Source organism: Montipora foliosa, chromosome 8 (genome assembly GCF_036669935.1).
Source record: "Montipora foliosa isolate CH-2021 chromosome 8, ASM3666993v2, whole genome shotgun sequence".
In the NCBI taxonomy this organism is placed as follows: domain Eukaryota; kingdom Metazoa; phylum Cnidaria; class Anthozoa; order Scleractinia; family Acroporidae; genus Montipora; species Montipora foliosa.
The window spans coordinates 27383989-27398988 of NC_090876.1; the positions used below are offsets into that span (position 1 = coordinate 27383989).

The 15000-nt window shown below is 39.1% G+C and overlaps 3 protein-coding genes across 3 annotated transcripts; all 3 read left to right on the forward strand.

The window, feature by feature from the left end:
* Positions 1–301: 301 nt before the first annotated feature.
* LOC137968499 (uncharacterized) lies at positions 302–1405 on the forward strand. The gene has a single exon (XM_068815061.1). The coding sequence runs from the start codon at positions 302–304 to the stop codon at positions 1403–1405; it is 1104 nt and encodes a 367-aa protein (XP_068671162.1).
* Positions 1406–1643: 238 nt separating this feature from the next.
* LOC137968500 (uncharacterized) lies at positions 1644–2828 on the forward strand. The gene has a single exon (XM_068815062.1). The coding sequence runs from the start codon at positions 1644–1646 to the stop codon at positions 2826–2828; it is 1185 nt and encodes a 394-aa protein (XP_068671163.1).
* Positions 2829–2954: 126 nt separating this feature from the next.
* Positions 2955–3494, forward strand: LOC137968501 (uncharacterized). The gene has a single exon (XM_068815063.1). The coding sequence runs from the start codon at positions 2955–2957 to the stop codon at positions 3492–3494; it is 540 nt and encodes a 179-aa protein (XP_068671164.1).
* The last annotated feature ends 11506 nt before the right edge of the window (positions 3495–15000 follow it).

Genomic DNA, 15000 nt, shown 5'->3' on the forward strand with positions numbered 1-15000 from the left:
CGACAAAGAAAAGGGCAATCCAAGAAACAAATCTTCAAATCCCGAAGCAAAAATGACTACCTATGCCACCCAAGGGGGGTTCAGAGCACCGGTCTCTCCCAGTGCAGAAGTTGAAGGTGTGAAAGTGGACCGAAGACTCTCTTATAAATTCGGGATTAACGCCTCGCTTAAAAGGTGTCTAGGTTGCCATGGTATGCACCAGCTGTGGAACTGTGAACAATTTAAGAACAAATCGTACAGCGATCGTATTAGGATCATTCTGGATGCGAGGTTATGTGAGAACTGTTTCCAATTAGACCATATGGCCAAGGGTTGCATGCAGAGAAGTGGTTGTTACGTCGAGGGTTGTGGAAAGAAGAATATGACCGTTCTCCATCCACCAGTTCAGCCTCTTCCAGTTGGTCACGGGACACAAGATAGTCGCCGTGCCGATCAGGAGCTCGGCCATAGTGAAAGTTCCACCTCGGGTGTTGTAACAGAATTGTCCAGCCAGAGTCATGTCATTGGGGCCGGCGTGAATGGTCAGAATGGTACTGGCCATATAGCTGATAAAGTCAGTCTAAGAATTGTTCCTGTTATGGTACGTGGTAATCAGCCCGGTAAAGTGGTAGAAACGTACGCCCTGTTAGATAACGGCTCTGATGTGACCCTTTGTGACAGGAAGTTGGTTGATGAATTGGGGATCACAGGGCAACCACGAAGTTTCATGTTAACAACCCAAGAAAGCAAAAGCAGCGAGAGATCTGGCCTAGAAGTTAAGCTAATCGTTGGCTCAATCAACGGAGATTCCAGCCTTGAAGTACCTAGGGTGTGGACCGTCGATCGCCTAAACATATCTGAGTGTAATATTCCAAGAGATCATGATGTCACTAAATGGCCACACCTTAACGGCATCGAACTCCCAGAGATCGATGGCAAGGAAGTAAGAGTGCTGATAGGGTGTAACGTCCCCGAAGCGTTTTGGGTGCTCGAAGAGAGGCTTGGCGGTAGAGGTAAACCGGTTGCCATCCGTTCGTTGTTAGGTTGGACCCTTATAGGACCAACTGTGAAGGTCAATGAAGAAAGCAGTTTCTCTGTGAACTTTGTGCGTTTGAATGATGAAAGCGACTCCAGAGATGAAACCTTACTGCTGCAAGTTAAGAACTTCTGGGAAACTGATTTTGCTGATTCGATATCTAGTTCTAAAGTCGCCATGTCTGTTGAAGACGAAAGAGCATTGGCAATCATGGAATCCTTTGTCAGAAGGGTCTCCGGACGTTATCAAGTGGCCCTTCCATGGAGACGGCAACCTCTTTACCTACCAAATAACCGTGTCGCAGTTGAGCAGCGCTTGTCTTTGTTGAAAAAGAAATTTCATCGAGATCCAGAGTTCTTCGCACGCTATAAAGCAGCTGTTAACGACTAGGAACTTTACGGAGGAACTTTACCCTAATGGCAGGCCCTTATGGTACCTACCACACCATGCCATTTTCCATCCCCACAAGCCAGACAAGTTAAGAGTAGTATTTGACTGTGCTGCACGGTTCAAGGGTACTTCTCTGAACGATCAGTTATTACACGGCCCTGATTTGACCAATAGTTTGTTCGGTGTTCTTCAAAGATTTCGTCAAGAACCAGTCGCCCTGGTTTCTGATATCGAAGCTATGTTCCATCAAGTGAAAGTTGACCCCCTGGATTCAGATGCCTTGAGATTTTTGTGGTGGCCAAACGATGATATATCTGCACAGCCTATTGAATACCGGATGGAAGTCCACCTTTTTGGTAGTACCTCGTCACCGAGTTGTGCAAACTTCTGCATCAGGAAGACTGCTCAAGACAATATTGGAAATTTCTCCCATCTGGTGATCGATACAGTCCTGAAGAACTTTTACGTTGACGACTGTCTGAAATCTGTGCAATCCTCCTGTGCTGCCATCGATTTAAGAAGTCAGCTCTGCGAACTGCTTCAAAAGGGCGGATTCCGATTGACTAAGTGGTCGTGTAACTCTAAGGGTGTCCTAGAGACCATTCCAAACGCCGATAGAGCCCCTTCAATCTTTGATCTTGATTTGAAGGCTGAAGAGCTTCCCATCGAGAGAACTCTCGGAGTTCAGTGGAGCATGGAGACAGATATGTTCATCTTTAAGTTGCTGCCAAAAAATAAGCCCTACACACGTCGAGGGATTTTATCAGTGACCAGCTCCATTTATGATCCCCTCGGTATCATTTCGCCAGTTGTTCTTTCGGCCAAGAAACTAATTCAAGATCTTTGCAAGCAAGGGCTTAGTTGGGATGAAGAGATTAAAGAAGAAGAAGCTATAGGCTGGAAAAAGTGGCTTTCAGAGTTACCAAAGTTCTCCCAGATTTCTTTGGCACGATGTTTGAAACCAGCTGACTTTGGTGTCGCAGACGTCACGGAGCTTCATCACTTCGCAGACACGTCACAGATTGCGTATGGTGCAGTCTCGTATGCAAGATTTGTCAATGAAGAAAGGAATGCAGTCCACTGCAGTTTCCTCGTTGGAAAGTCCCGTTTAGCTCACGTCAAGCCAATGACCATTCCCAGGTTGGAGCTATCAGCAGCGGTAGTTGCCGTGAAGCTGGACCGAACATTAAGAGAAGAACTGGAGATAAAGTTTGACAGATCAGTGTTTTGGTCGGACTCTACAGCTGTTTTACAATACATCAAGAATGAGGACAGGCGGTTTCATACGTTTGTTGCAAATCGTCTGGCAGTGATCCACGATGGCTCAAAACCATTGCAGTGGAATTTCGTTGAGTCAGCAAGGAACCCTGCAGATGATGCCAGCAGAGGTTTGACTCCGGAAGAGTTGCTTCTTCAGGATTGATGGTTCAAGGGTCCCGAATTCCTTTGGAAACTAGAAGAGTCTTGGCCAGTTCCTTCAAGTCCTTTACCAAGTATACCTGACCAGGATCCAGAGATTAAGAGTCAAGGTCAAAGCAATAGAACAACCATGGTTTCTGAGGAAAGTAATTTAAACTCAATGATCCAGCGTTACTCATCTTGGTACGAGCTTAAGAGGGGCGTGGCCTGGTTGTTGCGTTTCAGAGAGTACATCCGAAGAAAGTGTTATCCGCCAAACGACGCACTGCCACAAGGCGAGCTTTCACTGGAGGAGTTAAGGTTTGCAGAACTTCACATCGTGAAATACGTTCAGAGATTGTCTTTCCCCGAAATATTTAGTGCACTTCAAGCTTCAAATTCCGAAACCCAAGAGAAACGTGCCCTGAGGACTTCTGGCTCGTCTGGTTCCATCTACAAACTACGTCCAATGCTTGATAAAGAAGGAGCGTTAAGGGTTGGTGGAAGACTTGTGAATGCCTTGTTGAATTATCAGTCAAAGCATCAGCTGCTACTGCCTTACAATCATCACCTTTCTAGATTGCTGATTATGGCACATCACCAATCCGTGGGACACCTAGGTCAAGAATACGTGCTGACAAGTTTACAAAAAAAAGTGCTGGATCATCAAGGGACGAGCTGCCGTTCGTAAAGTACTCAGTGGTTGTTTGACATGCTGCAAGCAGAACTCTCTCCGTGGCCAACAAATGATGGCAGATTTACCCAAAGAAAGGTTAACTCCCAGAGACCCGCCATTTTCCTATGTTGGTATCGACTATTTTGGACCACTGTTCGTGAAACGAGGAAGAAGTATTGTGAAGCACTACGGATGTTTGTTCTCATGTCTTACCCTTCGAGCCACCCACATTGAAGTAGCCGAGTCTCTTGAGACAGATTCTTTTATTAGCGCATTGCGCAGATTCATCAGTCGAAGAGGAAAGCCAAGGGTTATTATAAGCGACAATGGTACTAACCTTTGCGGAAGGGGAAAGAGAGCTAAGAGAAGCAGTGGATAGTTGGAATCAGCAGAAGATCAATTCATTCCTGCACCAAAGAAATATCGATTGGAAGTTTAACCCTCCTGGAGCCTCTCATATGGGAGGAGTGTGGGAGCGCATTATTTGATCTGTGCGCAAAGTTCTGAGAGTATTGTTAAGAGAGCAGTTGGTTTCTGGAGAAGCGTTGCGAACATTGATGGCTGAAGTTGAAAGTATCCTGAATGGACGACCATTAACGTGCAACAGTGATGACCAGGCTGACATGGAACCCTTGACCCCAAATCATTTGCTTCTCATGCAGTCAAATTTGGATGTGCCACCTGGTGTATTCGTGAAGGGAGATCTCTATTGCCGAAATCGTTGAAAACAAGTGCAATATCTTGCTGACGTATTCTGGAAAATATGGTTGTCGGAGTATTTGCCTTCCTTACAAGAACGCCAGAAGTGGTTAAGGCCGCGTCTAAATTTTGTAGTCGGAGACCTGGTGCTTATCACAGAAGAAAGAGTTCACCGTGGACAATGGCCGTTACGTCGCGTCGTTGAAGTTCACCCGGGAAGTGATGGCCTTACAAGATCCATGAAAGTTGCAACAAGAACGACGGTCCTATCAAGACCAGCCACAAAGTTATGCTTCCTAGAAGAGGAACATCTATCTTAAGCGAAAGAGTTTTGAGCTTCAATTGAACAATGAACTGCTTGATAGCGTTAGCTCAACGAACCTTGAACTGCAATATACAGAATTCTAGCTGCAAGTGAAAATGCTTTAGTGAACTCTATTAAGTTCAGGGGCCAGAATAGGAAATTTTTATGTGTTGATTGCGTTGTTCGCTGTCAGGTGTGTCTTGCTGCGTGTATGCATTGTAATTCTGTCTAGGTGTTAACTAGTAACCGTAATTATGCCCTGTAGTCTTTTTTGCACGTTCGTTTGTAGGTACATAAGTTTGTTTCTGCATCATTACGCATAATTTTCTCTTCCACGTTCGGTCGTTACATTATCCTTCTAAAGTTCTAGATTTGCGTTAGTCTCTGTTTTCACTGCTCTCGGCAGTCTTCTGGCTTATCTCAATTCGCATCACAGTTTGTAAGTATTTGTCTTGTGTTTTCCGTTGCGCTTTTCTGTCCATTACCTTTCGAATAATTGCGTTCGACAGAACGCTTCCTAATCTTCTGGGTTGCCTGTTACCGTGTAGGTCCCCTGTGCACGCAGGCAAAAGCTGACCCGTGTTTTTTCGTTCCATGGTTTACCTTTTCGGCGCCATTTTGAATGACGTCACAATTTCGTTGCGCAAAACATTCTGCTTTGTGCTTCGTTGTTTGTAGGACGTGTTGGAAGGTTCAAGCTTTATCATTCTGCCTCGTGCTTCGCTGTTTGTCGGACGTGTTGGAAGGTTCAAGCTTTATTTAAACCCTTCGTCAGTTGCATTTATAAGTTACAAGTAAAAGTAATGACATTCCACGATGACGTTCCATTTCATTTTCCTTTCACCGCTCACCGCCTGTGAATGAGCGCGTCGCCAATCTATTTTAGGATCATAGCTGATTTTTTGTTTGCCTTTTTCAACTGCCCACTTGATCTGAGAATAAGACCGAATTTTCTTGCTCCAATGGCTTATTACCTTTGTGGTATAAAGGATTAATTAATACGCCTCAAAACGCTGGATTTTTCTGTATAACCAGAGAAAGACGACGTGTTTTGAGTTTTCATGGTAGATGTACTTTAGCGATTTTCGAAAAACACCCAGGGACCTTAGAAGCCTATAATATGATGAATATTGCTAACACAAATTATTTTTAAAATACAAGCTAAAATATTTCTTATTTTTACACCTTGAATTTTGATTACAGCGATGTGAAATGGCGAGGGAAAAGTTTGCTTTTCTAAGGCCCGCGCCGGCGAGAGGGCATCGTGCAATGTCACGGCATACACGAAAAAAAAAAACATATTTTCCGTTCTACCATGCTTAATTCGCTGATTCAAACGGTAAAGTGCTCTCCGTTAAAAAACAAGATCTTCATTCAAAGTTTGTAGGATGCGCCGATAATATTTATTTGATTTTTCTGGAAGGAATAGTATTTATTTTTATAAAGCACGTGCCGGCGAGTCTGTGTCCGTAGCGTCACGCAAGTTGTTTACGAAATTAAACACATGCGTCTTATTAGGAGTTAGGATTTCGAGTTGGATTTTCGAGTTAGGATTTCGAGTCGGTTTTTGCAAGATGCTCCAGCTGCAACGAATCGCCTTGGCCTTGATATGTTAACCGCACGCGTGGGAACAGCCATATTTCATTGGCTATATTTTGATTACATTTGTTGACTTTAACATATAGTGCCAGTGGCCACAAATTGTTCAGTCTGTACTCAGCGAAGGTCGAAATTGAATCGATGGAAGAGTACTCTGAAGCCAAGACCTATAAGAGTAAGCCAGAACTAAGGAAGAGCAATGTAAATGCTGACTTATTTTTATTCATCAGCGGAACTAATAATTATTGCCAGTCGCACGGAGTTTTTCCGGGAGTTTGTTAACATAAACCACGGATAAACGGGCCGGAAACGCGAGAGCAAAGGTTACAGATGTTACAATGTAGCTGATATTTGTGCTTCCAGCTCAGAATACCCGGAGTACTAGATGTAACACAAGTATTCTTTTTAGAAATCAGCCTTCATGCTGAAACATTACCAGTAAAAGTGAAAATGTGACGTTTAATAACATGAATTTGCTAGTTTACTGAAACTGGAGCCGTCATGCAACGTGTCATCAAAGGTCATATCGAATCGCATTAAATAAAGCAAGGAAATCAAAATCCACAGAACAATAGTGGACTTTGTCACTATGTTATATGTCTGTAAAACTTCCGCCATTCACAGTAATGATTTCAGCAACAGAAAACTATTATCACAGGCGGAGAACGCACTCCTAATCTTTGATTACTACTAGTTTATGTGATCGTTTATCGTATCTTTTTCAGTTGAATCACATGCAGTTGCAAGAATTAAATAGCGTATTCAAAAAGTGGTGTTTAAATGCGAGCAACAAGGATTTACGACCGTTCAATTACATAATTCCATTCAAGAAAATATGCCACTTATTAAGCATTGAAATAGTCCTTAGTATTGAACAGGATGAACCTGACTTATCACTGTTCCTTGCAAATACTTAATAATACCATCCTGATTCAGATGGTGTGTTAATTGGGGGGAGGGGACTGTAAGCTGTGTGTTTCTTTCAATTTGATTAATGTGCAATTATTACATAATTCCATTCAACAAAAATAATTATGTATTGAAACAGTCCTTAGTATTGAATAGGATTAATGTGACTTACCATTATTCCTTGCAAATGAGTTAACAATATCATCCTGATTCAGATGGTGTGTTAAATTGGGGGGATGGGGACTGTAAGCTGTGTGTTTCTTTCAATTTGATTAATATGTGATTATTACATAATTCCATTCCAGAAACTATAGCATTTGTCATGCATTGAAGCAGTCTCTTGTATGGAATAGGATTAATCTGACTTACCACTGTTCCTTGCAAATGAGTTATCCTGATTGAGATGGTTTATTAAATTGTTGATATTTGTTTCATCATGACTAAGATAAGCTGTTTAAAAAAAAGTGTCTTGTCATTAAGCTTTATTGTTAAAGTGTTTTCTGTTAAGTTATATTAATTTTAAGAACAAGGATTTTGGTGTTATAAATGGCATTTGCTACTTACATGTGCAATCACTGTGGTAATCATCATTGTTATTGGTTCCACTAGTAAATCTCGTTATGTTTGGGTTGTAATCTAGAGGAAGAGGGGGGGAGAGACAGTAAGCTGTATGTTTCTTTCAATTTGATTAATATGTAATTATTACATAATTCTATTCAAGAAACTATAGCATTTGTCATGTATTGAAGCAGTCTCTGGTATGGAATAGGATTAATCTGACTTATCACTGTTCCTTGCAAATGAGTTATCCTGATTCAGATGGTTTGTTAAATTATTGATATTTCTTTGATCATAACTAAGATAAACTGTTAAAAAAAGGATTTCTTGTCATTAATAAGCTTTATTGTTAAAGTGTTTTCTGTTAAGTTATATTAATTTTAAGAACAAGGATTTTGGTGTTATAAATGGCATTTGCTACCTACATGTGGAATCAGTGTGATAATCATCATTGTTATTGGTTCCACTTGTAAATCTCGTCATGTTTGGGTTGTAATCTAGGGTAAGAGGGAGGGGGGAAACAGTAAGCTCTGTGTTTCCTTCAATTTGATCAATATGTAATTAATACATAATTGCATTCAAGAAACTATAGCAAGGCTGTGTTCTAAGGAAAATTTCGGGGAGCTCTTCAGGCTCCCAAATATTTCAGCTAGGGTGCGCAGCCCTCCAGGTTGGTTGCCCAAATTAATTAATTATTTAATTAATTAATGAACAATGCAGCAAGATGTTTATTCCTTTCTCTCTGAGCAAAATATTGCTGCTTCTGCTCTGGTGATCATCGAAATCACTAATGCAAGAAAAACCCGCAACCTGTGAAATTTTCCACGCAATACTTGAGAAACACAAGAAAGGTGGCAATAGGGCCGTTAATAACAGAGAAAATAAGCCGCGCCGTACATAAGATGCAAGAAGAACTATTTATATGAGTATAAACTCGCTGGCCTGGATAAGCTGCAGCTTGAGAAAGCTACGAACGTAGATTTTGTACCATTTATATGAGGTGGTTGTGTCTTATGTAGGCCGCGGCCAGAGTAAGCCGTGGTGTATTTTCTCTTGTATAACCTGGCCCTAATGTCACTGATGCTTTCAAGATTTATAAGTGAAAAAGTAAAGATCAATTGAGGCAGCTTTATGTAAAAACGTTTGAGTCTATTATAGGTAAACCTTTTTATTGGTTAGTTGGGTTGAAAATAAATTTTCAAAACATGAATCAATGCCGCTTGTTTCTGGTGGAGCTTCTGTAAAAACTGCTGTAAAACAATGAAACCACTGCGGCTCAAAAGCTCTCAATTTTTATTTAAGCAAGTCATCTTGATCTAGATGAAAATCATCGCTACAGAACAAAGTAAACTATTTTTTTCTTATATTATCAGTAAAATGTTTAGTGGAATGAGGTTTTTGTGGATTCGGTTAAAGCGCCAGTCACAGTGTTATTTGTTTAGGGCACACAATGATTTGCCACAAACCAAAAATAATGTGGGATTGCTCTGTTTCTAAAACAACAGTAAATAACATGATCTCTTTCCTCTTTTTTATTTCATTATTTCATATACAGGGGAAAAACAACCATAATGTTAAATGTATTTGTGACCCTATTTGGGAAAACCGGGCTTAACGAAAATAGCGTTGTAATGCATTTTCAATGCATTTTAAATGCGTTGATAATGCATTACAACGCATTGATAATGGTTCTCAACGCATTTGTAATGTTATTCAGTCCATTGTAAAAACGTTGACAATGTTCAACAAATGTTTAAGAATGGATGAAAAACGCGTTGCCAACACGTTGGCAAGTTTTTCCAACGTTTGATACAAATTCTGCACAAAACGTTGAAAACAAAGCTAAATACATTGTCAACACAACCAATAGCGGTTTATTTACCAGCAACAAATTCAATTGAACATCATAATTCTGCATCTGAGAGAATTTGATTTTGTTTGATTAATAAAGAGCAATTTGTCGCAACTTACATTAAAAATTTTGCGAAGCAACAGCCAATATACCCACCAGAAGTATAAACGTTGAAAAAGAAAATGTTGGCGTGATTTGTTTGGAGCTTCGCCCCCGAGCTTGCCACTAATTAGTTCAATATTTTTTTCTGTCATAAATTTTAAGTAAACTTTTCGATTTCATTGGCTTCGAAAACAAAGAGTAAGCTTCAAAAAGTCTTTGAAATGCATCAAGCTGTTCACGATTAAATGCAACCGACGGTATAGCAATTTTCATCGTTCTTAACTCATCATCCCAAGTCACGCACACCACGCATTTGACAAAGATCTTTTTTTATCAATGTAGCCTTGCCTCGCTCTTGGCAAACGATTGCGTTTCAGGAAATTTCATTCATATTTAGTATTTTAAGTATTTCTGATGACGCCTTCACTTGCTACTCAAGGGAATGGTTATTAATGGTTATTTATTTTCCCTGGTGATTTTATACAAACATTACGAAGCAGACACTGAGGCAGACAAAGGCGCGCTACATGTTAGCTCATGTTATGGCTCGTTTTGCGCCTTTTATATTTATGGTGTTTTATTGCAATGGTTGGCAAACTGACCGTTTTGATAACTTAACCGCAAAAGGGTTTAATCTGCACTGGGGTAAAAGCAATTTTAGGAGGCCCGCAGAACAAAATTTTTTCTGTATCAACAGTTCAAATTTGTGATCGCTCGTGCGCAACGTTGACATTCCTTTGTTTAATCCATGTGCCATACACATCATGTTTGTGATGTTGTGGTATTTTGTTGCAGTTGCCAACTGAAATTCTCTGGATCAATTTATCGGCCCGATTTTTCGTATTGGTTACACACAAAGTGTTCTTTATTTTAAGTCAAATCTATTTTGGCCACAGGGTGAACTATTTACTTAGTGGAGTAGAGTGGTCAGTCAAAATAGAGTTTATAATTGAGAATGCCTTGAGCGTAAAAAAAGACTTGTGAACACACAAAGCAATTTGGTCATCGGACCAAGTCAGATGGCACTCGTTGTAAGGTAAACATTAAGAGGAGTTAAACATGTTGGGGGTACGAGCAATCTCGTGCATATGTATAACGAGATTCGCGGAACGGAAAGGAGCAGTGGTATTTGAAGCCAAAATATTATCTGTGGACTTAAAGATGAAAACAATGAAGTATCTGTCCTTCATTCCGGAAACAAGAGAACTTGCCGACACATCTTTGCCTGTGGAATGTCACACTTCTACTTGTGGGAATCGTCAAGAAACTACAGGCCCGGGTTGCTCGAAGCATGGTTAGCGCTATTAAAGCATCGTTAAATATCATGGAAACCTATAGGTTTTGACACCCGTAAGATACTTTAAACTTGCAGCTATTTGTATGGTGTTAGGCAACAAGTTTTAATTTAACTCATGTCAGGACACTGCATGCATGCAAATCCGAACAACCACAGTGTTGATTTTTACATGTTTCGTGCGCGAGTCCTCACCCGAGTTAGTAAGGTTCCTGTATTCATCCATTTTCGTTGATAACCTACGTACTGTACGGAACGCGAGTTTTGTCCGATGTCCTTCTACAGTTTAGGGATGTATATTTAATTTAAAGGCTCTCTCAAACTAGTCGCCGATGGCAAAAGTATTAATTTTGACAAGGATTTGAGCCATTTATTTCTATTATAAAAATCCTACACTGCACATTAAATGTATATACACGTACACAATATCTCTTGTCAAAACGATAAACAATAAAGCGTAATACCAAAAATAATATTAAAGTTTTTCACAAAGGAACGGTTGATTTGAATTCAGTTAAATTTGAGATTCGATCGATTGTTCAAATCGAATGTCATTTGAAACACATGCATGTATCAGACAGTCTTTTTACCGCCGTAATTTCGTTCAACACCGTAAGAACTGAAACCAAAAAGGTAAGTAACAGCAGCCACAGGATAGTTGAGTTTTACACTTAGGCGCGTTCTCTGCAAAATTACAGGAAAACTCCATGTATTTGTTGTTTCTGCTCAAATTCAAACCGATACGGACGTGCTAGAGTTGCGTAACAATTCGTTGTAAAGATTTCGTAGTAACTAATAGCAGCGGTGCTATGAATGATTCGAAACGACCCGTGGTGGTTTCATTAAACGCGTTGTCAATGTTTGACAACGCATTGACAATGTTTTGAAATGATTTTGAAATGGATTTGCAACGCATTTCGGTTCCGTTGAAAAACATTGCCAACGTTTTAAAACGCAATGGAAATGCTCTTCAACGCATTTTCAATGCGTTGAAAATGCATTACAACGAAAAAACGCTTCAACGCTATTTTCGTTAAGCCTGCTTTTCCCAAATAGGGTCACATTTTAGCCAAGCAGGTGCAGCAGCAAAAAATTATAAAGATATTAAATTTGCATAAACTGCGATTCCTGGGTTCACACAAAAGTAAATTGCACTGTTTCGCCTGCTGCATTACCGCTGTTAGAGCAGAACTAACAATTCTTTTTCAAAACTATAACCAAGAAATGCCAAACTTCATGTTCCAAATTTAATGCTATTTTTTTTAGTACAAATCGAAATTTGTGCAGCCGCCGGCCATGTTGTGCAAATTCACGGACCATGTTACATGTGAAATCATGTGGAAAGTCTTGGAACCGATTGTTTTGTACGAAGAAACAACATTTTCTGAGAGGTTTTGTAAAGTGTAACCACCAGCATATTAAAATATTTAGCCGCCTTATCTGCTAGAAATACAATAAGTTAGAGTGCCCCGCCAGGCGACCAGGTGAATTTTCTCACTTGCCCGAAGCCAAATGTTAGTTGCGTCAGGTCACCGGGCGCCATTAGAGCAGAGCCTTGTATAGCACTTGTCATGCATTGAAGCAGTCTTTGGTATTGAATAGGATTAATCTGACTTACCACTGTTCCTTGCAAATGAGTTAACAATAGCATCCAGATTCAGATAGTGTGTTAAATTGAGGGGAGGAGACTGTTAAATTTTGGGGGGGGGGGGGGACTGTAAGCTGTGTGTTTCTTTAAATTTGATTAATATGTAATTATTACATAATTCCATTCAAGGAAATACAGCAATTATTATGCATTGCAGCAGTCCTTAGTATTGAATAGGATTAACCTGACTTACCATTGTTCCTTGGAAATACCATCTTGATTCAGATGCTCTGATAAATTGTTAACATTTGTTTCATCATGGATGAATTGTTAAAAAAAGAGTGTCTTGTCATTAAAGTGCCCCTAACCCTTTAACTTATTTTTTTTTGGTAGATTTTGACATCTTTCAAGAACTTATTTTCGAAAAAAATTTCAAAAATATTGAATCCGGGCTTTTTTTACGAGCGCTGAAAGTGGAGGTGGACTATTTTATCACCTATCGTTCGCCTTAGTCCCCCACTCGGCCAAAGTATCGAGCATGACGTAAGAAAAGGACATCATGCGAGCTTGAGTTGTTGGGATGTGTGAAGATTAGCGGAGAACACAGAGAAAATGGTTGAAAAGTGCGTGGTTTATGGATGCAGCAACTCTAACAATAAACAGAAAGGAATCGGCATGCATAAGATTCCTTCTGATAGCGATCTGAGGGCTGAAGTTCGCTGGTTTTGTCTGCTAGCCGCTTCTTAAGAACTTCTTCCTGCTTTTTTTTTTCTTCTTTTTGTTGTCTTTAATTTTTGAGCCATTCTTCATCAGTGAGAGGCTCGTCCATATATGCTTGCAATTCGCTGTCTGATTCTTTGTCGGCAGTCGAACTTTCTGATAAAAGTTCTTGATTTTCTCGTTGCTCCGTCTCTATTTCTTGAAAATCCAGGCATTCCGAATCGTCCAAAAGATACTCTTCCGTACTTGATTCGGAAAACTCTTTGGAAGAGGACATATTTTCAGACCAATTGTAAGTTTTCACAAATATTCTTCGAACTCGCACTCTTATGTTATGGAATGGTGTCCTTTTCTTATGTCACAGCTAAAAAAAAGTGTTAGATATCAGACGCTTCTCATTGGCTTGTTCCTAACGAGCCCACGAGAGAATAATTTGTCCAGCGGGGCTTATAGCGTGCAGAAAATTACAAATTTCACTAACTTCAAGCGCTCGTAAAAAAATGATTCAACATTTGTGAAAATTTTTTTCCGAAAATGAGTTCTTGAAAGATATCAAAATCTACCCCCCAAAAAATAAGTTGAAGGGTTAGGGGCACTTTAAGCTTAGTCGTTAAAATGTTTTTTGTCAAGTTATATTAATTTTAATTAAAAAGGATTTTGATGTTATAAATGGCATCTGCTACTTGCATATACAATCACTGTCACAGTGGTAATTATGGTTGTTATTGATTTGAGTTCAAATGTAGCGGTGGGGGGGACTGTAAGGTGTGTGTTTCTTTCAATTAAATTAATATAGAATTGTATGATTCAATTCAAGGAAACAGAGCACTTATGGTGCATTGAAACAGTTCTTCATATTGAAAAGCATTAATTTCATTCACCACTATTCATTAAGTTGATAATGTTATCAAATACAATAGTAATGGTGAATTTTATCTTTTGGAAATATTATCAATAAGATATTTATACTTTAATGTTGCCTGTTAATAACATGATAAATTCATCAGTATAAAACTAGCAGCGGTATACCGGTATTGGAAATGCCCAAGATTTCTTAGTTTGTTTCAGATGTTTTTTGTATTAATACTTAATGTTAATTTTTTCTTCTAATTTATAGTTTCAGTTTTCATGTTAGCTATCTAAAGGGGATTGTCACAAAATAAATTACCAATTAATAAAACATTGCTTTAATTTATTCTTGGATTTCACATGATGTCATAACTGCTATGTTGATGTTCCCAAATAATGAAACAGCAGCTATGTTGGTATCCTGATTCAATTCTCCAAGAACTGAACTCTGTTATCATGTAGACTTTTTCTTTTGTCTTCATTGGGAAACATGAGTGAAACTTAAGAATTCAGTCTTTCTTCTTTGCTTCCAACTCTTCCAAAATAGATTACCCTATTTCTTTGCAACATGGTATTCTGAGTGAGTGTCAAATGAGGCAATTAAATAATTCAATAAAAGGAAACATGGACCTCATCGGACAGTCTGTGCTAATGAAAAGTTTTAAGTTCATTTATTGCTATTTAATTAGTTAATAAGTTCTAGAATACAATTGTAGAAATTTCTTAAAGAAAGGTTGTTTTGACACTTAATTTTGTTATCAAAATGTACAGTGTGCAATTACATTGGGATAAGGAAGCTATTATAATTTTTTTTATTTTTAGGGATCAATAACTGCACAAATTTTGATTTTGTGAAGGTTATCATCATCAATTTTTTACAAAGAGAAATAAAGTAATTTGAGTAAGGGTTGGGATATCTTTAGTTAAGGTAGTAGTATGAATTAAATAATACTACCATTTGTGTCGATCCTTGAAGCGTGACAAATTTTGTGCAAATTTTTATTTTTCAATATTAGTGGTTTGTACAGTTATGTGTTACTTTTGACG